Raw genomic sequence first — 27,196 nt, forward strand, 5'->3', positions numbered from 1 at the left:
ATGTCTACCTAAACTAGCCAGCTTATAAGCAATTAACAAATAGGTATTTTATGATGGGAAGACCCAAGCTGCTGGAGGTTACATTATCAGCTGTGCTTTTGATGTCTAGCTGTGAACAAAAGCTAAAGAGGAGTAATGACACCTGGAAAAGTCAACAGCCCAATTTCGTAGAAGACAAATATTTTATTACCAAAAGAGTTGTAATATCAAAGTAAGAAATTGCCAAAGAGTTACAAACCACTATAAAAATACTTCTATTTATCCAAAATTAAATATGAACACTTCATTAGTTAAATGCCAATATATTATTCTCTTAAAATATTCACACATTTTAAGTCATGTTTGTCTAACATGTTGAACACGTTATATAAAATAGTTGCATATAAGAGATCACAATCTGAGCTAAGAAATGCTAGCTCCTCCTGCAGCTAACTGTAGGATAACCAAATACACAAGGCTAGTGCTGTTTCCAGTCAGCTGAACAAACTTACATGCAGGATTCTCCTTTTTCACCTTCCATAGGTCTCACTGTCTTGCCTTTACTTCAGCCAGTAGAAGTGTGCTGCATCTCTCAAAAAACAGTACTCTTCCTAAGTTTTTAAAAAAGTCAACCTTTTCCCTATTTTTCAAAACATAAAGCAGTTTGCAGACCCATTAGATACCTATGCTGAAAACACTATTCCATCAGCAGAACAGACCCAAGGTCAGCTGCTTCTTTGGGAAATTGTTCCTTTCAGTCCTTGATGTGTTTCATACAGACAAAGAAACCAGATACTTTTCCATACTGTCTTCTTCACCTGCAGCTTGTAAGATGTTACTATAAATTGCAGTAGACAGGTACAAAGATTGCTTTCATACCATGGTATTATAAAGTTACTCAAAAGATCAGAAGATTCAAAGTAGTTTCCAGAGGACGAAGGTGAGACACAGCCTTCTGTGGAGTTGTTTGTTTCCAACACTTTGTGTTTTACTTCTACTTCTTGGACCAGATGGCTTTTAAAGGCCCCCTCCAACCCAAACCATTCTGTGATTCTCTGACTTCAGCAGCTTGATTTAGCCATTTCTGTTTATTCCATCTCCAGGAACAAGGTACAGTAGCTTTCCATCCTCATTCCAGCATAAAGTCTTCATATAAGCGAGCAGAGTTACTCGAAGAATGCATATAAAATGCAAAGATACCAAGTAATGCCACTTTGAAAGAAAAGAGCAGGATTCACTTGGAATCACCTGGAAATTATTTTTTCAAATTTATTCCAGCATGATCGAAGGCTAGATATATTTTCTTTCAGTTCACAAAATTCTTGGTTACATTTTTTTTTTGACTGTTCACCTGTTTCTGTATCTTCTTTACTATGTATGTTTACCTGTGTACAAACCTGAAAAAATAATAAGTTTGGATTGTTGAGAATTGCTTGTTCTTTTCATATACACATCTTTTAAAAGAAACTGATTCCATGACATCTCATTAAATAATGGAGGTGCCTTACAGGGGAATTAAGCTAGAAAGCTGGACTACTCACAAGAAGTGATGTTCTTGCTCTGTGCACAGGGCTGCTGCCTCCCCTGCCTACCAAACTGGGAGGCTGCAGCTCTAACACACAGCAAACAGGGACAGCTGGCATGGGTGTGTGCAAACCAGAGCATGTGCATCCTCTGTGAGGGGGTTAAAATTTATCTTCTCTTATTTGAGAGACTGGAACAATAAAGCAAATTCAATTATGAGCCAAACTTCAAAAGAGATGACTGCATGTGTGGTGCCTTGAGAAGGGTAGAAGACCTGTCCCCAGAGGATGGTGCTGTGGCCTAGTGCTCAGGATCTCATCCAGAGACAACACGACTGTGGCTCTTCTCCATACTCAGTGACTGTCATTTTTACCAAATTACTTTAACTGGTCTTTAAATAAAATGAGGCCTCCACGAGGTCGTGCAGGAGTTTGAAGGATGACAATCGCTGTCTTCTACAACTTAACAGGGATACCTTTTGTGATAAGGCAAATGTTGGATTCACCATAGGTGGCTAAGCAAAATACAGGCACCAACATTACTTTCAAGATCTGGTCCTAGATTATATGAGTTTCCCCATTTCAAAGAGAAAAATAATTAATTAAATGCCACCTTCAACCCCAGTATTTAAGCCAATCATAAATAATTATATTCTCTAGTGCCTATGGTGAGTCTTTTTGATGTTGGTCAATATTTTTTTGTGTTCAACAGGTAACTTTAGAAAAGAATGCTCTTCTTTTGCTATGGTAGTCTGTAGGTCAATTGTGCTAGATTTGAGTGACACATCAAAGAGCAGGTTCTGCCAGTGACTACAAATCCAAATATTTTCATATCTAACTGTTCTTTTTAGTTAGAGGTACTGTTGTTAAAATAAACATCAAAAGAGTTATGGAAACGAGAAACTCCCAATAATTGTTTGTTGAAACAAACCAAATTAGACATTAATCTTAGGGTAGAACCCCAATGAGAAGTAACAACTATGATTTTACACTAGAGAAGTTAAAAGCCTTTGTCACACAAGTGTGATTCTAGTCTTTTACTGGAAAATTAAGTCAAGTATTTCAGTACTAAACCAGGGTACAGATCATCATTATAGGCTTCTAGATCATTGTCTTACTTAGTCTTGGCACTGGGCTTGATATCTGTTCCAAGACATATGCTGCACAGAGCAAAAGTTGTCATATGTATAGCACATGCATGATAGTTGAGCCTTTGAGAGGTAGATAAAATGGTCTGTGTTTTAAGAGCTCTAAGGAATAAGCCACATACTCCCAATAAACTGTAGACCATCACCACCACTCACCTTTTCTTTTTTATTTCTTTCACATTTGCACTGTAGAACCTGTAATGTCCCACATGAGACTAACGCTGCTTTCCGTCTAAAGTCTTTGCTGATTTTTTGCTTATGAAAGAATTTGAGCATGTTGCATGCCATACTCTGTAGTGATTCTACTTCCTGTGAAGAGAGCAAGAAAAGTACATCCTGAGAAGTCTGTGCACCAATAATTCTTAATGTTGGTTTGTCTTTAACCCTCCATCAGTTACCATTAGTTTCTTTCGCTTTCATACTGCAAATCTTTTCTAATAAAACACATGACTAATCTGACCTACCCACCAACTCTTCAAAATATTTAAAGTATCAGTTTTTAGTAGTAATAATAGCATAAGGCTGCTGGGAGAAGTCATGGCTATAATGAAATCAGCCAATGCAGTTAGGAAAACAGTGAATGAATTTTGGAGTCAGTCCTTTCATCAAGTTGTGATGAAATTTGTGGCAACAGCTGAAAATTGTTCCTTCTGTCATTTGATATCTGTTCAAAAAATTATTTTTAAATTTTTCAGATCTGAAATAAGAAGCTTAGCTTACAGGATTTTCTGTAGAAAAATGAAAACAGATGTTGGGAATTTTTTATGTTTCCTTCCATTGACAAAATAAAGAAAGTACTGTTTTGGATTTAAAATTTTAAAGAATCTTTATAGTAGGAAAAAAATAATCTTGGATATAAAATGGCTTAATATTTTAATTTTTAAAATATCAATTTACTTGAAAAACAGTGTGATTCCAAATTCAAAAAAGGAACAAGGCTCAATATCATGATTTGACTATTTAAAGGTACAATTACTCACTATCACAATATGTTATTCAGGGACTGACCTGTACAAAGAGCCCATTTGAGTTTGTATTCTCTATAGTACATTCTGAGAAGTTAAATTTTACCTGAGTATCATTGCAGAAAAACACTTTGCTATTTTCATGTTTTTTATTCTTGCAGCACCTGTCACGATACTCTGCAGACATATTTACCTGTAAAATATCACATATGTTTAAACACGGAAGTACTTTTAATCAAGTGAGCCAAGTTTCTCATGAACACCTGCTGATGTCAACATTAAATAGTTCTGTAGTGTCTCCTCAGGTGTAGCAGGGTCAGGGTACAGTTCTGAACTTTTCCTTGGAAAACAGGCAAGGAAAATTAAAATCCAGCTAGGATTCCTAAACATATTCACAGAATCACATCAAATCACAAAGTAGCTGATGTTGGAAGAGAGCTCTGGAGGTCATCTGGTACTTAAGCAGGGCCACTTAGAGCTGGTTGCCCAGGATTCTATCCAGGTAGATTTTTAATATCTCCAGAGATGGAGACTCCACCACCTCCCTGGACAACTTGTGCCAGTGCTTGGTCACCCTCACAGTGAAAAATTGTTTCTGGATGTTCAGAAGGAACCTCCAGTGTTTCAGTTTGCGCTCATAGCCTCTGGTTCTATCACTGGGCAACACCAAAAGGCTCAGTTCTCTTTGTACCCTCTCAGAAGGTATTTATAGACATGGATGAGATCTCCCTGAGTCTTCTCTTCTCCAGGCGGAAATGTCCCAGCTCTCTTAACCTTTCTTTATTGGACAGATGCTCCAGTCCCTTCATCATCTTTGTGGCCCTTTGCTAGATTTTCTCCAATAGCTCTGTATTTCTCTCATACTGGGAAACCAAGAACTGGACACAAATCTATTTTAAACCTTCATATTCTATTGAATTGCCTTTTTTTTTTCTGGCATTTTAAAACATACAGGAATATTTAAATCTTACGCAGACATCAAATACATGTCAATGTTTGTCTCAATAAATACATGCCCTAGGCATCTAAGCAGATAGTAGCAATCACTTTGCACATACACTAACACAAGTCCTAAGCAGTATCACTTGCTCCCTTTGTATGACCATAATCTTTTAACAATGGTTTATTCTCTGTTGTCTTTTCTACTTTCACACTTGTCATCACTGAACCCAACTCAGCAAAATTCCTTCACTTTCTTCTTCAGCCTGTATCCAGATAACCTAATACAGCCAGCAGGGCTTTAAAATAGCAGCTCTCGACAATATTGTGTTAACTCTCCTCACATTGGGCGTGCATGTGAACACACTGGAAAACTGAAAGTTTTTCTGCTGATTTTTCTGTAACATTGCCTGTACTTCAGAAGTTCACCTAAGATGAACAGAATTTAATTCAGGCAGTGTTTTCAAAACCAAGAGTTTAGGGAGTAAAATACTCTCTGTCACACCAAAAAACCCAAACCAAACCAAAAAAACACAACCACAACACACACACACACACAAAAACCCAAACCAAACAAAAAACCCACAACATACACACACAAAAAACCAAACAACAAACCAGCAACAAACAACAAAAGACCAAACCAACCATTTGGAAGATAATGCACAACTCTGCTTGTACCACAATAGAATTACGTTTTACTGCAGTCACACATCACAAATATGTAAAAATAAATAAATAAATAAATAAATAATCACTCTAAAACCTATGTATCTGTGGCTTTGTTTGCTAAGTCCTAATGGATTTTACCATTCTCACTGACTTCCTCAGATAATCTTTAGTATAATGTACAGTAACCATTTCTGAAGGCAGTTTATTGTCTGTGACTAAAGCAAGCTAAAGGAAAGCCTGCCCTCAGTGAAAATCAAATTAACTTACGGAGGTCTAGTATATAATCCACTAGTCATCTCCATAACTGCCTCCAAACATCAGGCTGAGGGACTGAAAGTTACTGACTTTGGCTCTGCAGTTGCAGGAAAGTGCCTAGTGGGCAGGTGCTATCACCCAAAAAGTACTATCCATAATATTCAGTGTTAAGTTACAGTGACAAGACCATACACTGATTTTACATAGCAGACAAATTAATCTCTCTTAACCTGGGAAAAAATAAACAGGGAAATGAAGAACTTTGCACACTAGTTGCTTGTGCATGCCTAGCCTAGAAAGTAAAAGCTTCAGAGCTTGTTACATTCCGAATACCTTTAATTCATTAAGGTTTTATTTATTTATTTAATAAGATAATAGTTCTAGTTCTCATACAGTCTCTTAAAAAACTCTACCTATCTCCTAAAAAACTGTATAATATTTATTTCTGTTAAAAAGAGAAAGGCTTTCAAAATGTTTCTGGAAGAATGGCATTGCTCCATTCAAATCCTTGATGGCACCCTGGAGCACTGAGTGCGTCAAGCTTCATCCTGCAATTTGGGTCGTCACGAGGCCCTGCCACCTCCAGCCAGGGATGTCCCCCCAGCTTCCCTGACCCTGCAGCTCCAGCAGAGCTGGGATGCACCTCATGGCTGTCCACCACAGAAAGACAGCAGGATCTGCCTCCCAGAGGCTGTTATTCCCATCGTATTGTTTCCTCTTACAGGTCAGCTATCTTAAAACCACTCACCAAGAAGGTTTCTTTTTGTCCTCTAGCAAACACTTGTCAGAAATAAAGATGACAAACTAAAGGCACTCTGTTCTAACATGGCCATGAATATTTCCCCAAACCTTGGTGCCTTGTTCAGGATAAAGTAATCTTTCTATGGAGAAGTACCTTTCTCTCTTTGTAATCTCAACAAACACAACATGAGGAGAATGTTTTTGAAGATTAAATTATTGTTCCCTGATCCTAAAAGTATTTTGCTTCCAGATGAGGGCTGATCTGTCTTGGTAGAGAAAGGCTGGAAACTACTGCCATAATGCTCTGAAAGATGGTGGTGGACTGTAAGTGTGAAGAAATACAATGGCTCCTGATTTCACCTTCAGAAAAGCATTGTGTATCACTTGTACTTCATGCAAATAGATCTTGATGTAAGACTGCAACAGAATGGTGAATTCTTGTTTAGTGACAAACTGTTAGGAAAATCCCATTTTCCAAGAAATGAGTCTGCTAATCCAATGTGGAAAGTGCTTTCTCCCATGCAAGTGTTATTGACAGATTAATTGTTAATAATTCATGATGAAGAGTTGGAAGGTAGGTTTGGGGTATGGGTCAATAAACTGTTATACTGTTTTGCAAAGCTGTAATAAATATGGCAGATAAAGCCATAATGGAGGAGATTTACAATGGAGAAAGTTAAGTTCTTCTCTGCTGCTATCTAGAAAAGTTCATTATTTGTTGTCTAAATAAGATGTATTAATAGGTAAAATACAAAAAAACTTTTATTGTACGAAATTTGTGTCTCTGCGTTTTTATTAATGGACAACATGAAACTTCAGTCAATAAGTCTACAATTAGAACAAATTACAGGTTGTGTAATGCTTTCTTCTCTTGATAAGAAGATATAAACAGAAATAGTAATGAAATTACTTCAGAATAGTACTTATTAATGTAATAGATTAGATTAGATTAGATTAGATTAGATTAGATTAGATTAGATTAGATTAGATTAGATTATTTAGGGTCAAGTGGTATTAACTATATGGTCCACAGGTACGAATACCCATAACACAGTATTAGTACATGTTAATAGGCAGCAGCCACAGATTTCAGAGATCTTAAAGCGACTGATTTGTAGCATCCCCTCAAATAAAGACACTATTCCAGGATAACTGGTGATTTTAAATTGGATTTTTATAATATGTCAATGTTATAGCTTTTTTTAATTATTATTTGTCATAATGAAAAAATAATCAACATTTTTTGAAAGCCCAAGAGCTATTACCTACCAGCTCGTTGATGTCGTGGCTTAGTATATTTTCATACTTCATACGGATTTCAGTTGTTTTATTTCCCATTGCACAACTAGATGAATTCACTGGAGACAGAACAAGGAGCAGTGGCAGAACCCGAAAGATAGTTCTAAAAAAGGCTGGATTAGAAAAAGAGCGGTTAAATACATATTAAATGCCACAGAGTATATGCCGTCTTAACAAATACATTCTGTACCTGCTAAAATGGTTTAAAAGGTATCTTCGGACAACCAAATTGTTTGTACCTTGAGGGAAGGATTCAGCTCCAGATTAAGACACTCTTTAAATCTCTAAAGTCCCTCATACTGAAGGATGATTTAGCCAGCATGGTTAAAAGCCTACAGCTATTGAGCTGACCAGCCACTAGATGTCTACTTGGGATGAATTAATCTCCAAGCTTCACTGCAAGCATTGACAAGGTCTCTCCACTGAACATAACTGGAGTATAGCCACTGAGCACATATGTAAACAAGTGTCTTATTCCAGTAGGTGTAGACATTCAAGGGACTTAATCTGCAGCTGAATCTCATCCTAAATGTCAATTTTTCTTATGACAAATTCTACAAATGCCCATGAACACATCTCTATGTGGGAAGTGTGTTTAAGCCCATTTTTCAGCTAACCAAATGTACAAATCTATACCAGTGGCAATAATAAGAGATAAGGTGGCAACACATGCTCCTCTGCAAGATTTTTGCTACCTTTTGGAGTAAATCTCACTGCCTCTCACTGTATTTCTGTTCAGTGGATTATCTTGCTATGCTGAGACAGCTAGCCTTCTGTCCTTGCATTACATACAGTAAAATATTAATTCTGTGAGGATGGGCAGAAAAAAACCCCACAAACAAAACAACAAAAGAGTCTGAAAGGACTGACAGGGTAACTGGAGGCTGCAGGTGACTGGCGTGATGCTGGGAATGAGGGAGATTGAATACAGAACCGGAGATTGAATACAGAACCCTGCAGAGGTTTCATGATCACCAGCCCTTGTTCTAGTGAGGGACTTCAACTTCTCAGATGTTTGCTGGAAATATAACTTAGCAGAGAGGGAACAGTCCCAGAGGTTCCTGCAGTGGAAGGAAGACAACTTCCTGACACAGCTGGAGAGGGAGGCAAATAGGAAAAGTGCCTTGCTGGACCTGCTGCTTGTTAACAGAAGAAGGTCTTGTGGGGGATGTAAAAGTTGGAGGTTGTCTCAGGCAGAGTGATCTCAGAGTTCTCAATTCTTGGAGAAGCAAAGGGGGGGAGCCAGCAGAACTGCCACCCTGGACTTCTGAAAGGCTGATTTTGGCCTGTATCAAAGCATGGTTGAGAGTGTCCCTTGGGAGACAGTCCTGAAGGGCAAAGGAGCCCAGGGAGGCTGGTCATCCCCAGGACCCAAAAGACAAGCCAACAAGGAAGAAGACCAGCCTAGCTGACAAGAGAGCACTGGCTGGACCTCAGGAACAAAAGGAAGGTTTACAGCCTTTAAAAAAGGGGGTTGGCAACTTATGAGGAATACCAAGATGTAGTGAAGCTATGCAGGGGGAAAATTAGAAAGGCCAAGGCTCCAGCAGCACTCAACGTGGCCACTGCCGTTAAAAACAACAAGGAAAGGTTTTTTCAGTGTATCAGTAGAAAAAGGAAGGCTAGGGAAAATGTAGGCCTGCTGATGAATGAGGTGGGTGCCCTAGTGCTGGAAGGCACAGAGAAGGCAGAGTTGCTGAATGCCTTCTTTGCTTCAGCCTTCACTGCTAAAGCTGTTCCTCATGAATCTCAGACCTTGGAAGCAAGGGGAAAGGTCTAAAGAGAGGAAGACTTTCCTTCAGTAGAGGAGGACCAAGTTAGAGACCACTTGGCCAAACTGGACATCCATAAGTCTATGGGCCCTGAGGGGATGCACCCGCAAGTGCTGAGAGAGATGGCAGATGTTACTGCTGCACCGCATCTCTGAAAGGCCATGGAGAAGAGGAGAGGTGCCTGGGGGCTGGAGGAAGGCCAATATTACTCCAGTCTTCAAAAAGGGCAAGACAAAGGACCCAGGGTCGGTTAGTCTCACCTCTGTCCCTGGGAAGGTGATGCAGTGACTTGTTCTGGACATTACCTGTAAACACATTGAAGAACAGGAAGTTACTGGGAGTGGTCAACATGGATTTACCAAGGGTGAATCATGCTTGACCATTCTGCTCACTTTCTATGATGACAAAACTGGTTGGCTGGATGAGGGGAGAGCAGCAGATGTCATCTACCTTGACTTCAGCAAGGCTTTTGACACTGTCTCCCATAACATCCTCATTAGGAAACTGAGGGAGTGTGGGATAGATGAGTGGACAGAGAGATGGATTGAGGGCTGGCTGTGACAGAGCTCAGAGGGTTGTGATTAATGGAGCAGGGTCGAGTTGGGGGCCGGTAACCAGTGCTGTCCCCCAAGGGTCAATACTTGGTCCAGTCTTGTGGAACATATTCATCAATGACCTGGACGAGGGGACAGAGTGTATGCTCAGCAAGTTAACTGATGATACCAAACTGGGAGGAGTGGCTGACACTCCAGAGGGCTGTGCTGCCATCCAGCATGACCCAGACAGGCTGGAGAGCTGGGTAGAGAAGAACCTAATGAGGTTCAACAAGGGGAAGTGTACGGAGGGTCTTGCACCTGGGAAGGAAGAACCCTATGTGGCAACACAGGTTAGGGGTGGAACAGCTGGAAAGCAGTTCTGAGGAGAAGGATCTGGGAGTCCTGATAGACTGCAAATTACCTATGAGCCAGCAGCGTGTCCTTGCTGCCAAGAGGGCCAATGGAATCCTGGGATGCATAAAGAGGTGTATGGCTAGTAGGTCAAGAGAGGTCATTTTCCCCCTCTACTCTGCCCCTGTGAGACCACAGCTAGAACAATATATCCAGTTCTGGACTCCCCAGTTCAATAGAGACAGGAAAATCCTAGAGAGAGAGTCCAGCAGAGGGCGACAAAGATGACTGGGGAATTGGAGCATCTCCCTTTTGAGGAAAGGCTGAGAGAGCTGGGACTCTTTAGCCTTGGGAAGAGAAGGCTGAGCTGAGACCTTATTAATGTCTACAAGTATCTAAAGGGTGGGTGCAAGGGGGATGGAACCAGACTCTTTTCAGTAGTTCCCAGTGACGGGATGACAGGCAACTGGCACAAGCTGGAACACAGGAAGTTCTATTTAAATATGAGGAAAATCTTCTTTACGGTGAGGGTAACAGAGCCCTGGAACAGGCTGCTCAGGGAGGTTGTGGAGTGTCCTTCCCTGGAGATATTCAAGACCTGCCTGGATGCAGTCCTGAGTAATGTGCTCTAGGGGATCCTGCTTTAGCAGGGGAGTTGCACTGGATGATCTTTAGAGGTCCCTTCCAACTCTGACAATTCCATGATTATGTGATTCCATGATAGTGAGATTAAGAAGCTCATAATTGGACTCTGGTGTACAGATAGACTAGCTAGGATGCTGCTTACACAGAAGGTTTGGAAAAAAAAACAACCAAACAAAACACAGCTAGAAAATGAAGTTTGAGGATTAGCAAAGATCACAGCAGGTTCCTGTACTACTATGAGCTGTTTCTATCTATCTCTGCTACTCAGTAGGAACACTGCATACTTAGTAACTGTGGAGTTGAAGCCAGGAATGGCTGAAGGAATGTCCCAACCCCAGCTACTACTTCCCTTCCTCTTCAGCTTGGATGAGAGAATTGCATACAGCCAGTCCAGAACTCAGAGATGGGTGTCTCTAGGCTTTTGGGTATCACTAGTAAATCCCAGCCTGGAGAGACTGAAAATAACTAAGAAGAAAGTAATGAAACTTGATCATAACCTTTCCCAAGCCACCTAACCTCTATGATGCAAGAACCACAGTGACTGTGAACCCTGACTACCAAAGGCACTAATTTTTCTGATTGACTATTTGTGAACACACTTTTGTGAAAACGTACACTTCTGTCCTAGAAACAGGACTGGAAGATTTTTACCTGCACAAGGTGAATTCCAAAATTCTTTCTGTGGTGAGCTGCCTGCCAACTTGTAATGGGAAATTTGATAGCCTGAAAACCAAATTATCTAACCTTCTCACTTACTGATCACAAAAGTTTATTAATAGCTCAAAAAAATCTAGCCTGAGAATTAAATGGATTGTAAATATAGTAAATATAACAACTAGGTAAGGTGAATCTATTATGATCTTCAGTCTCCGACACCTTTGTAGATCTCTGTGCTAACTCTATCTATGCCAAGCAAATAATCAGTTTGTAGAACTGAGGTTTAATGTTTTAAAAGAAGTTTACAAAAACCCGCAAGAACTCAAACATAGGACAACATTTTTCCAATATACCAGTTGCACCGCTTGATTCTAGTGCAAAAAAACCCTGCAATGCTTGTTTTCATAGAACAGTGATACAAATAACTTTGATATGCTGCTTCAAAAGACAAAAATAACAAACTCAAATCAATCTAACAGAATCCATCACTTAAACTTGGTTTGTTCAGCAACAAGTGGAGATAATAGGTGAAAGAAAACTGCAGTCACTTATTTTACTTTCCGTGTATCATACAGATTGTCTCTTTTTTAAGTGAGGAATTACAGAATCAAAGCAGGTAATTGTGAGAGATGTTGCACACTCATTAAGCCCCTTGACCCATCGAAGGATCACAAGGAAACCTGTTCAGATAATCCAAAATTAGTCCTCTGGAACCAAGCGCGGTTAAAAGTTCCAGGAGCTTTAGACTGAAAATGAAAAGGAATTTTCTTAAATGAGGCAACTTCAAAATAAGGGGAATTGATTGTGCACCGTATGACCAGCACTTCGAAAGAAAAGGAGTGTCTGTTACTGTTAATACCCCATCCTTTCAGTGAGCTCCCAAAAAACTCGTAAATGGTGTCTGGAAAGCCCCAAGAAATTTGCCCAGAAAAGCCGGGAAGAATCAGTATTCCAGTATTTCCAAATACAGAAAAGCCCCTCTCGGTTGGTTTTGGGGTTTTTTGTGGTTTTTTTTTGTTGTTGTTGTTTGGTTTGGTTTGGGTTTGTTTTTAATTGAAAAAACTAAACCCTTCTGTGCATGCCACTTTTTCCCGGAGCCCATCGAGCTCCCTTCAGCATCCCCGAGGGTGCCGCGCCCCGACCGCCAGACCCCGCTCCGCAGCCCGCAATCCCCGAGGGAAGCGCTCGACCGCGGGTTTTCTCCTCCCTCTGCCTCGCTGAAGCCGTGCGAAGGTGCGGCCGGGCGGGTCGAGCCGAGGCTCCGGGGGCCCGAGGCGCGGCATTCCCGGCGCGGCCGGCACCTGCGGCAGGTGCCCGCGGTGCAGCGCGCAGCGGGGCGGAGCAATGTTTTCCCGCAGCTCCCCGCCCCGCACCGTCCCGCCGCCTCCGCCACTCCTGGGCCCCGCTTCCCGGCAGCGGGCGGGCTCGGTACCGGGCGCTTTTACTTTCATTCTAAGGGGAAAACGAAAAAAAAAGCAAAACTGGGAATTTCCCCGGCAGTCACCTCGGGTTTAAAAGGGCATCGGGCGGCACCGCGCCAGCAGAGCAGGCGAGGCGGCGGAGCTGGGAGCGCAGAGACAGCGGAACCGGTGAGGAACCAGCGCGGCCGGGGGTGCGGAGCGGCGCGGAGCCCAGTCCGGCTCGGGCGTAGGTGGAGCGGGGCGCCCCGCGCGGCTCTGCCCGCCGCCGCCCGCGGAGCAACGCGGAGCAACGCGGGGCGGTGCGCTCCTTACCATGGAACATGGTCCGCGGGGAGGGGTGGCAGGGAGCTGCGCCGGCGGCTCGGCGGTCATGGTGGCGGCGCCGTCCCGCCCATGGAGCCTGCAGCCCGCGGAGCACCGCGCCGGGGGTGGAGAGGAGCCGCGGCGGCAGAGCGGGGGCTCAGCAGCCCGCGACCCCCGCTCGCCTGTCAGGGGAGGCTGCGGGACTCCCGGCCGGGCTCTGCTTTTCCCATGGGGCTTCCGCCGGCGGCAGGTACTTTCACTTTCTGCTGCGCCGGCAGCCGCGGTGCTCCCAGTGCCCGGGCTCTGCGGCCTCAGCGCGGCGAGGCGGGCGCGGGCGGCTGGCCGGGCGCCAGGGGAGGAGGCATCCCCGCTCCGCCGCGTGGGAGGGTCCGCGGCGGGCACCGGCAGCGGGTCCGGGGAGCCCCGTGAGGAGGGCGACAGCGGCAGGAGCCGTCGGGATCCCCGCGGGCGGCCCGTAGTGGCTGTGGCGGGGCCGTGCCGTCTCGGCGGGGGTTACATAGGGCCCCGGCTACACGCCCAGTGCCTCCGCGGCCAGGGAGGGAAGGATGGACCTTGGCAGTACGCGTGGAAAGAGCCGCTCATCCGCGGGGAGGAAATCCTAAAAAAAAAAAAAAAAAGGGGTGGGAAAAAGGCGCAACAGGCGTGTTCTGGAGTCGCTCTTTTGGAGGAGAGGGACTCGGTTTCTGAGCCGCTCCGCAGCGCCCTGTCGCTCGCTCGGCTGTTCCTGGGTGGGTCGTGGGAGGAGAGCTCCCAAGAGGCCTCCATGGCAGGTCCAGGGTTGCCCCAGGCTGCTGCGGTCGGGTCAAAAGCGCAAGGTGGATGATTTTCTTTAGACCTCGGCCCCGTCCCTGCCCCGCCCACCCCCACCCCCCCCCCTCCCCGCGGTAGCTCATTCTGAGAAATCTGAGAGGATTAAAAAGGACAAGTTGAGTGACTCAGGAAGGGGTTTTGGTGTAGAGGAAGCTCGAGTGCTAAAAGACACAGAAGTAGCGAGATTTATTTATTTATTTATTTTTGTAGGTTAATTGAGAATGCAAAAAGTGACGCTCTGCTGAAAAGGCTTGGAATAAAATAGGGTACGAAATGTCTGTGTAGCATTCCCTTCACATCCCCTCCCAAACAAAATACTTCTTGAGTCCAACATCACTTTTCTGCTCTGCAGAAGCCCTTCTTATAAGGGTGCTTATCAAAGGGGGGCCAATGCAGAAGCCCTTCTTATAAGGGTGCTTATCAAAGGGGGGCCAATACTGGACTGTGAATATCAACGAGCAAATACATGGATTTAGCTAAGGCGTAGACTGCTCAGGAGGGTTTCCTCCTGTTCTTTATACCGGAATTGTGCAACTTCATGCACATACGAGATGGTGATTAGGCATCTACCTTTTCTGGGACTACACTGTGCTTTAGATTGAGTATCCATTTCTTATGAATTTTTCTTTGGAAAAAAATCGCTTTCCTTCTTCTGAGGTATTCTGACATGAGACTAGAGTGAGGGTGTTTTCCACCCCTTCAACTTTGAGCAAATTGACTTTAGTAATAGTTTTACTTCACTACCATACTATTTGGGCGAAGGGCAGTGATTGATATCAACGCAGCTCTGTACCAAGAGCAAGCACTTGTCCTTGCTTGTTCTCTTAACGTGTTGCAGGCTGGATGTAACAGATGGCTCAGATCTTGAATTTTGACAAGGATTTTGCCTCACTAAGAGCTACATGATCTAGTTCTTAGATGGGTCTTAAGTTGTCGCTCTTTTTTTTTTTTTTTCATTTGTTGTCTTTTTTTTCCCCTCTTCTGCCAAATACTGTCTGAAAACAGTCTTCCGTGTATATTTGAATTTGCTGGTGTGTGCAGGTCAGAGAATACCACAGAAGTCTTCTTTTTGAGAGGAACAGTATCTAGTGTAACGCAAGTAAATGTGTGATTAGCTGTTTCTTGGGTCTGGCACTTGAAGACTCAAAGGTTTTGAAAAAGCTGCACTATGAAGCTCTAGTCGTGCAAAACCATATCCTCAAAATCAACTTTTCTTCTAGGCAAGCAGTTCTTCCAACTTCTTTTGCTCACAAAATGAGGTATTTTATGCAGATGCTCACAATTTGTCAGGGTGCAAAATATAAACTTCAGTTGCCTTGGTTGTGCTAGTTTTCTGGCTGAAACATAAAGAAGACTGATATTGCTTCATTTTTTTTTTTTTACTTTTTCTTTTTTAATAGAGTGATTGAAGAGGTCAGCATAGTAGCTTTATGTATTAAAGAGAAAATGACTGTGAGAGATGATGCTGGAAAGTAATTAGAGTTTTACTCTTTTCTTCAGCAGTGGCAGGGTCCTGTCAGCTGGTTTTTAAGAAGATAGAGTCTGTCTGTTGAATATATGTGGAACCGTTTCATTAGTTAAAGGAACAAATAGATGGTGTGATCTGTGCTTTCTACCTAGTAATTTCTTTTGTTCTCAGTCAATCCCTGTTATGTGACCTAACCCTGGACTGTGGCATATACACTTACGATATAGATGTTTTTGATGTATTTGTGTGTGTAGGATCGTTAAATATTCAAGTTTTGACTGTAACTTTTATGTTGTTTTTAAAATATTTTGAATCATTGTATGCACTTTATTTTCAAAGTAATTCTTTTAGAGATTTAGCAATTATTTTTTTCTAAAAAGATTACCTGCAGAAAGATGAAATGCGAGTCTTCAGAAGACTGTGTTCAGCAGATGTGACTGCCTGTTTTGAAAAGAAAGAACCAACACCAACCCATTGAAATATTAAATAATTTAAGACTAATTATATAATCTTAAGATGATTTAATAATCTTAACAACCCATTTTAATGAAGAGCTCATGCAAGGAATCTTGAAGGTATAACAGTTTATCCCATCTGAGACTTACCTAGTCTAAATGACTGATACTGGTTTGCCCATTTTGTGAAACGCAGTTGGTGCACAACTGTAAACAGAAAGCTCTTCCTCTGGAGTTGATTTAAGCTGCAGCTTGACTGTGGCTGTGCATAAAACATTGGGGGAGAGAATAAACCTGAAATATTTCTGTAGAACTTCCCAGGTGTTAGGTGTCCCACTTCTTTTTAATATGCTGACAATTTATATGGGTGTTTTAATAAGTTATATAATTTAATATAATTTTTATATATAATACCTATATAATTTTATATATTTATATAATTTATATATAATATATAATTTATATAATTTAATATAGCTATACTATGTAGATAATTTTACTAAGTAAAATTACAAATAAGAGACTTCTGTAAAGATGTTGTCTAATGCAGGGCATTAGTGCTATTGTGTGCTGTTTTCTCTTTCAGAGTAGTTTAAAAAATAACTTATAAAACTGAAAAAGAATTTATTGTGAATTGCATAGCTAACAACTGAAAGACACCAGAAATGTTATCTGTTCACAAATTAACATATTCTGTGATTCTGTTCAGTACATATTCTGAGGATAGTTTCCTTAAAAAAGTTTAAATTTGAAGATCCAGTTGTCTCCTGACCTGGTCAGATATTGGAAGTTCAGAAATTTTGGGATTATATATTAACCTCCACTGGCATACCAATATTTCTGGATAGCTACATGATTGCAAAGCACATGATTTCTTGTTAAAAGTCAGTTCTCAAAAGACTTAAGTACTTCTGGGAATGTTGCTGTCTTCCTACAGCTGCTGCATGTCAGGTTGAAAAGATCTCTTGCTTATCACTTTAGATTTTACTTTGGCTGCTTGCAAATTTACAGTACCATTAGTGAATGTATTATTGGATTAAATTAGTTGAAAAGTTACAATTTTTTTTTAAAAAAATATTCTGGAGTAAAACATACATGCTGCAGTCATCACAAACTGGTGGAACTCAGGAAAGTTACTTTTCCACATAAACATCAGAAAAAACTTTCCTGTGAGAGTGACAGAGCACTGGGACAGGCTGCCCAGAGAGGTTGTGGAGTCTCCTTCGCTGGAGACATTCAAAACCCACCTGGACACATTCCTGTGTGATGTGCTCTAGGTGATCCTGCTCTGGCAGGGGGGTTGGACTAGATGATCTTTCAAGGTCCCTTCCAACCCCTAGGATTCTGGGATTCTGTGAAAGCCTGGCCACTGAAATTGATGTTCTTATTTTTTAAGAATAAATGTGTCTGGTACTTAAATTATTCTTATCTAACTATGGGGGACGGAGAGAAGAAGAGACATGTTTACTCCTACCTCACCCTCCAAACAAAACCAAAACCACAAGAAGATCTTCAGTTCACGGGGATTCAGAGTTAAGTTTATCATGCACCCAAAACTCCTGTTGATACTCAGGTCTGGGAAGTTCTAATCTGTCATATTTAAACAGGACCGAGGGACCTAATTTTTTTCATTGCACCAGGACACCCATTTTGTTGATTTACTGGTGCTACTTTTTCTGCACAAATAATTTGTACTGTCACTGGGGTGTGTCCTGAAAAAATATGAAATGACTGATACATTACTTTGTAATGCAGAATTTTATCTTACAGTCACTCAAGTGTAATGTATCTATCTCACCTCTTTTAATATTTTTTTTTTAATGTGAGAATCCAAGGTAATTTTCCCAATGGAGGTTAGGAAAAAAAAAATACATATATGGAAATATATAAAGATAAGAATTGCAAAGCATTGGGAGTTCACAGGAAATTTTTGTTATCTAGCTGTGGAAAAGCTTAATCCTTCAATAGAAAGCAGTGATTATTTTACCTTCCTTCCTTGCAGTACAGGAGGATGCCAATAAAGATTTTATCAGGAGCAACAAGCCAAATAAAGGGATTTTGATAAACTACCACTGGGAAGGGACGATTCCTAAGAGCAGCACTACCGATGTTGAGGAGATTGTATGGTGTAAGGCAGTAGCAGTGAGAAGCCAGCTCCTTGCTCCTGCTTGCCAGAGGCACTACCCACATTCCCAGCCATGAATCCATCCCAGAGCCTGCTGCATAAATTGGGCTTTGCCTGTGCTGGGCTAGTGGTGTGAGGAGGCTTGTACCCCTCTGGGCTTCCAGCCTGTGGGTCAGCACGCTCAACCTGAGAGGCAATAAACAGCCCTTGCCACCATGTTCTGAGGTTTGTAATTGAAGTTTGATTACAGATAGGAAGAGGGGTGCTAGCTCAGTTCACTGAGGAGAAGGCTCAATTTCCAAAATGCACTCTCAAACATCTGTCTTTAAATTAAGCAGAGCAGCTTTTCTTTACGAGCTCCAGTCCCTGCACAGCCCGTGGTGCGACAGACTGCGCCCCAGCACCACCATCACTTGGCATGGAGCGCAGGACGCAGCCTTCCTCCTCCTTCTCTTCCTCCTCTTCTTCCTACTCCTCCTCCCAGCGATGCTGCAGGCGAGGTGCTTGGCAGGCACCTGAGGAGCATCCATCGTTGGGAGAACCATTTCTGGTCTCCATTTGTCAGTGCCCAGGGTGTGTCCTCAGTCCAGCCCTTACTGTGCCCATCGGTGACATTAGCTGCTTACATCAGCTCTGTGGCAATGAAGAGGCTGTAGTGGGGTTGTTCTCTTCACCGAGTGGAGGTTTCAAGCCAAGCTGTTACCTGTTTAGGTGCCTTAGACAAGGACCTGGAAAGTGGAATAAATTATTATTTCAGTTGGAACAAATTATGAAAACCCTGCTTCTGCTTTAGTGAGCCACAGAAGGAAGAATTAGGCGGGAGTGATGGGTTTCTGTCAATGCATTTTCTCTTGCTTTTCCTACTTTAAAAAGTGCAGTTTCATGGAGGGGAGAGGCGATGTGATCGCAGCAATGGTCTTTGCAGATATTCACCCATATTGAAATTCTGAAAATTTCATTGCATTTCAGGGTCTTGGAGGTTCACTTGGTGTTGTGCTTTTAAGAGTGATTTTTCAAAATTACAAGCAATTATATTTTATTATTTGTGTGAATGTATGTGTCTTTTAGTGGTGGCTCTTTTTTACAATGTTACATATATGAGTACAAAAAGACTTTTCTTGAACTTCCTTTTTTATTTTGTCTCCCTCTCCTTCATGACCCACTATTTATCCTGAGAAAATGTGGTTGGTGGGTAATACCCATGGCAAACTGTCCCTTAAATACTCAATTTCTTTTTTTTTTTTTTTTTCCTTTTTCCTGTTTGTTTTTGGTTGCTTGCTTTTTTGTTAGTTTGGGAGTTTTTTGTTTGTTTGTTTTTTAAAAGAACTGGGAGTCCTCCTTCTGGTTTTAAAAACAGGCAGAAGGTCACCCTGAAAAGTGACAGTAACTTTGGTGAAGCTACTGTGCCAGGGAGTAAAATTAAGTATCTGCTATTTTGTTGAAACAGAGTCTACCTGTGGAGTAAGTTACAGGTCTTAAATCTTGGAAATATATTACAAGATGGTCATGGTTATTTTCTCTTTGCTTTGGATGTATGTTAATAAATCTGTATGTTCCATTGCAACCATTCTGATGAAGAGTTTAGGTGTGTAATTAAATTCATGGAAAGATACTTTTTCTATCTGAAATATTTTCTTTTGTTTTTGTAAAATCCCTTATCTGAATAAATGCTTGTTTTAGGAAAGGATATACTATCTACTGTGTCTTTCATCCATAAAAAAGCTGACTCATTTCTCCAACTGTGAAAACAAACTTAAATGTAATTACTTCTGTGAACTTCAGGTTTTTTTTCTTTTGCTAACCATGCCGTCCCAGTCTTGACAACTTTTACTTGACTTGCTTGATCCAGCAACATGGATAGATCCACTTAAAAAATCTAATGAAGTGCATTCTTTACTACCAAGGAGCTGCATTTATTGCATGGTAGTAAACTATCTTGAAGAGGGAGTCTGTTCTTCAAAGTGATTTTTTAAAAAATCAATCAATACAAAGAAATTGTTTAAAACAGGGATCACTCATTGTAGAAGTGGATATTGTGGACCGTATCCTCCAAGCATGAGCCTGCTTAGCCCTGATTTCAGCATGTCTAACTCACATGCTTAACTTTAAGCAAAAGATTAGTTTGCAGATACAAAGATCAGCTAAAAATAGAGCATTCCCACTTCGAAGTTTCAACTTAGCTCTGACATTTATTTTGCTGCTATCTGAAGTTGCCCTAAAATATTTCCAAACACATCTCTTTCTTTGAAGATCCCCTTTACAAATGTGTCTTTCTCCCTTGCTTGCAGTGAGTATGAGATCCATGTGTGGTTAGAGCAGATGAGGGTGGCTTAGGAATGAAGCAAAATTAAAATATGGTGTGCTAATGCAGTTTACCCGATAAACATCACTTGGCAAATCAAAACAGTCGGTGCTTGCAGAGACTTGAATTTCTTCTTCTTTTTTTTTTTTTTTCTTTTTTTTTTTTTTTTTTCCAGAGAAAGTACACTTAAATATTGCATGAAGACCTAGCAAACATATTTCATAAGAAAAGTGTGCAGGTACTGTGCTTTTTGTCTTACCATAACCGTTTTAAAGGGCTGTCTTTGAAGCAGTGAATGGATGTGTGTGTGGTTGTTCTGCGGTGTTTGAGTCTTTCAGTGGCTCTGATACATGTTCTCTCCTTCAGCAGAGGTAACATCAGCTCTCAAAGACAGCAAGTAACCTGAAATGAAAATGTCTGAAGAGCTATACGTTGTTCTAACATACAAAAATGGATCAAATAACAATGGAAGTGAATAGTAGCTTTTTATTTTTATTTTTTAATTACATTCAGAAATTGTTCTTGAAGTATTCAACAGTTACATTTTTCCAAATGATGGTGAAGAACCAAAGCTAAACATAGTTGTCCAGGCTGTCTTTGCCTGGCACCACAATTACTACTGTCTAATCAGTCTTTAATAAGCTGATGTGATTTCAGAAACGTATATTCTAGAATGCTCCCCTTTGTATTGAAGATTTGAATCTCTTTCAAGGTAGATGCCTAGAAAAAAGGCATTTAATTTTAAAGGAAAAACAGCAGTAGCAGATGCAGCTAATGAAGGTAAGTTAATCAATAGTAAAGGTTTCCTGACTCAGCAGTTTTTAGCTCCTTCCTCTCTAGAAGTATTGAAGAAATACACTGTACATCTTTTAATGCTTATTCTTGCCTTTAAAAAAAAAAATGTTTTTATTTCTGGCCCATACAGTTTTGGAAGGAAAAACAACTTGCTAGTAATTCACAGGCCCTTTCACAGGCAGAATTCCATTTTGCCACCTGTTATATTTTATGTGTTTTTATATGGGTACTGACAAACTGTGGCATTTCCAGTCACACCCAGTGTCGTCTGTTATCTCGTCTGACCCAGTTGATACAATTTAGTGCCTTTTTCCTGTGTATGGTGAAGATTAGGGCACAGCTACAAGGCAGCTAAAGAAATGTCTAAGTAAGACTGTGAGCCAGGGACATGTAGGGAGACAAATGGGGGACATAGGCCTCTTTGGGAGTGCTAGTCCATTACTGGCAACCTGTGCCCCTACATTACATAAAGTGGTTAAACTGCCACATCTTCCATGGGAGCAGAACCTTGCAGATATCATGGCATCATATAGACTGTCTTTAGGTTTTCCTGAGGAACGCGCTAGAAAGAGATTCCTGTGCCATAGTGAAGGGGGCCTACAGGAAAGCTGGAAAGGGACTTTTGAGAGCATGGAGTGATAGGACAAGGGGGAATGGTTTCAAACTGTAAGAGGGTAGATTTAGATCAGATATGAGGAATAAATTCTTTAGTGTGAGGGTGGTGAGACACTGGAACGGGTTGCTCACGGAAGTTGTGGATGCCCCATCCCAGGAAGTGTTGAAGGACAGGTTGGATGGGACATTGAGCAACCTGATCTAGTGGGAGATCCCTGCCCATGCAGTGGAGTTGAAAAGTGATAATCCTTAAAGTCCCTTCCAGCCTAAACCATTCTATCATTCTTTCTGTGATTCTGTAGTGGTTCATGGGCACCATTGTCATCACCACCAGTTAGACACCATCTCCCAAGGACTGATCTCTCTTGGGCTAGGTTCTCGGTGCACTCTGGCATGTGGATATTGGTGCGTATATACGTTACCAACAATTATCTAGTGTATGTGAAGTGCTAGCGATTTTCAGCTTTTCCACTTCTGTTTTGTGAACAATTAACAGTCTCTTTGTATTCTGTCCTTCCTGTTCACACTGGTTGAAGCCTGTGTGCAGCACCTGGCTGCCTTTGCTATGTAACAAGTGTCCTCTGTTCATCTAGAAGCTACCTGAGGAAGGATCTTGCAATAACCTTTAACTGAGTGCTGGAAATGAGGCTTAAGATGCTGGAAACCTGCCTCTCACTGACTCTCTCAAAAGGTACCTTCACAGAATCACAGAATAGTCATGGTTGGAAAGGACCTCTAGAATCACTGAGTCCAACCATAAAAACAAACAAACAAACAAAACAAACAAACAAAAAAACCCAAACACACAAAACCACACCCCAAAAAAACCCACAACACACAACCTACAATCTTCTTAGCCATTGCCCTGCAAAAAGTCCTCCATCATCAGTAACTTTTGATAGGCAAATATCCTAGGACCCCACCAAGGAAACTTACATGCCACACTGACCTTACAAGCTTGTTGAGGTCCCAGATGGAGATATACCCAGGCAGTCAAGAAATTGTTCAGTGCAAACAAGACAGGGCAGCCCCATTAGGGAGAGGGAACAAGTGGACATCCTTCTGCTCCCTGCCTAGGAGGTGTTTCCAACATAAGCTTTAAAAAATGATCAAGGCATTTTTCCCGAGGCACATCTGTAGAAATCAAATGTGATACCAACTTCCATCCCTTGGTTTCTGAATTCAGTGGGATACCTGCCTCTCACCTTCTTCTGATGCAAATTAAATCTATTAATTCCCTTTTCTAGGAGCATTTCAAAAAGCTTCCAGGTCCAGAAAAGTAAAAAGTGCTCAGGATTGTCAAGGTTGGAGTCAGCCACTGAGCCCTGCAGAACAGCTGGGATGAGCACCTTAGAAAGAACCAGAGGGAGCATGCAAAGGCAGGACCCGGCCAGACCAGCTGGTAAACAAACTTATTAATTACTCAGGGATTCCTTCCCTCCCTTTTCAGTCCTGCACCCAGGGTGTGCACCGGAGATGCACGTCCTGGTGTGTGAGGCTGAGAGTGCTGGGAAGGAACAGGCTCCAAGTGAATGATAAGGTGGCTGGTGTTCACAGGGAGCTGGGGTGTGACAACGTTCCCTTCCCAGGTTGTCTGCACTGTCTGTGGGCGCAGGGGAGTAGAAGGCTACAGCATTTTGCTTTTCCCTCCAGAAGCACTTTGTGAGAATACTTTGTGGTTATCTTACCCCACCAGAGATAAGAATTGAAGATCATAAATATGTCAGATTAATATTTCTTTTTAAATAGTGTTAAAAATAATCTGAAACAGCAAGAAGATGAAGTGGCCATGACTTTCTCTGTGTGACACTAATTATGAAAATGTTTTAAATTCTCTTTGAATAAATTCCAGGACTAGCCCGTTTATTTTTCCCTAGTCATCATTCCTGGTTGTCCATAGGATGCCTGCTAGAACAAAATCAGCCTGGTGATAAATTCCTTCTGCAAGAGGTAGCCTGAGTTGGGCTGTCATGGCAGGAGATGGACTGATGGCTGGATGGGATAAAGGTGGGTCTATTAATGACTTGCCTGTGCTGATAACCCCAGGGGTAAATCTGGGATGAAGCTCTGCTCACGTTCTGAGCTATGTGTGTTTGTCAGGGACTGAGCCACTGCTCAGCACCTTGACCTTTCACAGTGTGTTGGTATCACTGCACTCAGTGCAAACATGGAAAGTAGTTGTTTAAGAAGAAAATGACACAATTGTGCATATGTGTGCAGTGCACCATGGGTGTCAGCCACAGCCAGCTCCCACATGGATTTTTGCTTGTTAAATTATATCACCACATTTGACTGGTCCTATTTGAACAGGGCAACCAGACAAATAGGAAGAAAGGAAAAAGTGGGTAGGCTGGAAATGACCCTCCTCTTTTACCCAGACAGCTCTCTGCATGTTGCTCTGGAGGTAGACAGGCTTTGGTTGTGCCACATAGGAAGTGGCTGCCATTTGCTGCATGTCAGTCTGAGAGCCAGCAGCTGAACAAAATGATGAATCAGATGTCAGATGTACATGAAAAAGGGGAAGACTGGAAGTGGGTTGCCAGCATGTATGACATGACAAGGTGCAGCTTGTGCTGCACCACTTTATGTGGCGATTTCTGGCACAAGGCTATAAGCTAGACAGTCTGGATTGTGGGATGCTTTGGCCCCAAGAGCTTGAAATTGCTTATATGGTGCCCTACTCATCAGGGAAGATCTGGCTGCTGCTCCTCCCAGTGGTGTTTGTGGTTTTTTTAAAAATTAAATCATCTGTTTCTTACAATTTGGAAATACTCCTGCAAGTGAGGACTGGGATTCACATACAGCTTTTATTTTTCAATGTCTCTGTCTTAAGTGCTGAAGAGCTATGAGATTTAACAAAATTACACTATCCAGGTATGGCAAAAGCAAATAAAACATGCTTCACTGAAACATCTCTTGCTTCTTTTATCAGGATATCTCACAAATAATTATTTATTAAAAATATCTTAATAAAAAAGGTTGGACTTGATCTTTGGAGGTCCCTTTCAGCCTCTAATATTCTATGATTCTGATTTCCCTTCCGAGGCTATTTGGAGGGGAGGAAGTAGGCCAGAGTAGAGTTTTTAAGCTCGAAAAAGCCCCCAGGATGACTGTAATGCTTTGTTTTAATTATATGTAAAAGTGATGATCCAGCACCTCCTTGGCCACTGCTTTATTATTCTGTCCCTTTAAAGTAAGGGCAGCCTTGTCTGTTCCTACCTGAAAATATTATTGATAGGCTATTTTATGAAAAGTTAAGTGAAAACAGTATGAAAGGACAAGTGCTGAAGAAAAATGCTTAAGAAGATGCATGGAACTTGTTAATTCCAATTGCCCACAAGAAGGAGAAAATTTGGCATAGCTCACACAAAGCATTTTTATTGTTCCAGTTAAATCTTGATATGATCTGTCAGCCGTAGCAAATGTTTGTGCTGGCTTTTACAGCTACCCGTCAGGGTTTGCTGGCTCTGCCTCTGTGTGCAGATGTTATGGGGTGTCCTTCCCTCACTGTTTGGGGGTGCTTGCAGTAGGATGGGAAAAAAGGACCTCTGTTCTGGAGCAGCGTGGAAAGCACATAGCAAACGCTGCTGGAAAGTACTTCACTGCTCCACATAGGTAGGGCCAAAAGAAAAGGTTTTGCATGTGATGGAATCATTTGCATGCTGTTTATTCATGTAATTTATTATTTACTTTGTTCTTTATCAAACAGCAATCTGATTTATATCCTTCTTTCCAATAACCAGCGAAGATTTTGTTTGCTTTCCCTTTTCTGTGCCATCTGTGAGGCAATCACTTTTTTGCCCTTGTAGGGGCATGAATGCAGATTGCTTTCAGAAATACATAACTGTGAATAAGATACACAGAGAAAAGCTGTATCGGTAGAAGTTCCAAGGCTGAAAGACAGCTCATTTGGTTTGTAGAAAGATAAACTGATAGACTGGTAGGTGTAATGCTAACAGAAGCCAATGGCATGCAACTCAGGGAGTATTATGCAATTAACTGCATGTGCCACTGTCAATCACTACTGTCATTAAGGCTAAATGACTACCCACTCAGAACTACCACTACTAACTGTCCTCCTGATTGTTCCTGTGATTTGGGAGAAGAAGCATGAAGATGTAATTTTTTTGTATCTAATAGGTCATTTGCCTCTTGCCCTGATGAAAATTATGCATTAGGTAGAGGTAATGCTCCACAGTTTCACAAAGTAGAAGATAATTATGGGATATGATGGCCTGTTAGAAACCAGAATTGTGTTATTTGTAGATAGTATCTCTGGTGGAGCTTCAAGTCAAACAGATCAGTAAGCCAAAAACTTCTGAACTCTGCCACTTAGCTATTGAGTCATACTAGTGGTCATAAAGCCTCTGATATTTTTCCATTGAAGTAAATAATTGTACAGCTGAAGATGCCATGCTATTTCAAATGCTTTTGTAGAACAAAAACTGAGCTCAGAATAAAAGATTTATGCAACAAATACGCTTTTTTGCTTTTGACTGCCCCCTTCTGTGGTAGAGATGAATGCAGTTTTGATCTTAACTGAAATCAGATTTGAGAATTCTGCGTAGAGCTTTAACTAATAAGGTTGCCAAAATTCAGCAACTTGCAAAAATGAGAATATATCTTCAGTCTCATCTCCTAAGCCACAAGTGTCCGACAGTTGTTCTGAATCCTTGTCTTTTGTCTCCTAATTTAGGTGAGTGGAGCCCAGCTCAGAGGTTGGGAGAGACGTGTTACGCAATGCTTGTTTATTCTGACAGATTTTGGCCAACACATACCAGCTGAAACTTGGCAGTTTAGGTAGGCTGAAAAAGTTAAATCCTGCATAGATGTGTTTACCTTTTTGTTAGCTACAAAACATGTTTGGGGGATTACATCAAATACTGTACTCTGATAAGAGCGGCTGTTGTCTCACCAATTTGGAAATGTAAGTGGTTGATGTTACACATGGAATTTGTGCACTGCAGTGTGTATGGAACTTCCCAGTAGCTCATCACTGGCCATATCCTTAATGGATACTGGTTTAATACAGTCAGATGTGCTGTGTACTTCTAGAAGTTCTAAGAAGTATTCCTATAACTGCTGGTTTATGTGAGATCATAATACTCTGACCTCCTGTGGTATGTAGCTATCTGGAATTATATGTGCTTCATAAATGGATTAGATGATTTTTCATAGTAGTTTTAACTTCTACTAATACCTTCCAAATGGCCTAAACTTTCCTAATGTGCTATGTTTTTCAGGTGTGTCCTGGATCTAGATTCTGCATTTATGGAAATAATGCAATTAGAAAAAATAAATTAAATAACCTGTGCAAAAGTGGGCCAGTTCCTGAAATTCCTATTATCTTCCTAGTTACTCTTAAAAGTTCTGGTCTACAAATCTATTTAGGCTACTAC

General features: G+C 41.5%; 1 protein-coding gene across 2 annotated transcripts; it reads right to left on the reverse strand.

Annotated features, from left to right (window-relative positions):
• Positions 1-230: 230 nt before the first annotated feature.
• IL7 (interleukin 7) lies at positions 231-13,728 on the reverse strand. Of its 2 annotated transcripts, XM_051611896.1 has the most exons (5): positions 13,216-13,728; positions 7,492-7,634; positions 3,722-3,808; positions 2,807-2,959; positions 231-1,376 (listed from the first exon to the last, which is right to left on the reverse strand). In XM_051611896.1, exons 1-5 carry the CDS (start codon positions 13,223-13,225, stop codon positions 1,224-1,226), a joined length of 546 nt encoding a protein of 181 aa, XP_051467856.1. In that variant the 5' UTR covers positions 13,226-13,728; the 3' UTR covers positions 231-1,223. The 2 variants fall into 2 exon arrangements, with proteins under 2 accessions (XP_051467856.1, XP_051467857.1); XM_051611897.1 differs by lacking the exon at positions 3,722-3,808.
• Positions 13,729-27,196: the final 13,468 nt, after the last annotated feature.

The sequence above is a fragment of the Apus apus genome, chromosome 2 (genome assembly GCF_020740795.1).
Source record: "Apus apus isolate bApuApu2 chromosome 2, bApuApu2.pri.cur, whole genome shotgun sequence".
Lineage (NCBI taxonomy): Eukaryota > Metazoa > Chordata > Aves > Apodiformes > Apodidae > Apus > Apus apus.

Coding starts and splice junctions, on each gene's coding strand:
- IL7 (XM_051611896.1), bottom strand. Junction 2,960..3,721: donor TTTTCTGCAATGATACTCAG/GTAAAATTTAAC, acceptor CTCTCTTCACAG/GAAGTAGAATCACTACAGAG. Junction 1,377..2,806: donor AAAGAAATAAAAAAGAAAAG/GTGAGTGGTGGT, acceptor TTATTTTTTCAG/GTTTGTACACAGGTAAACAT.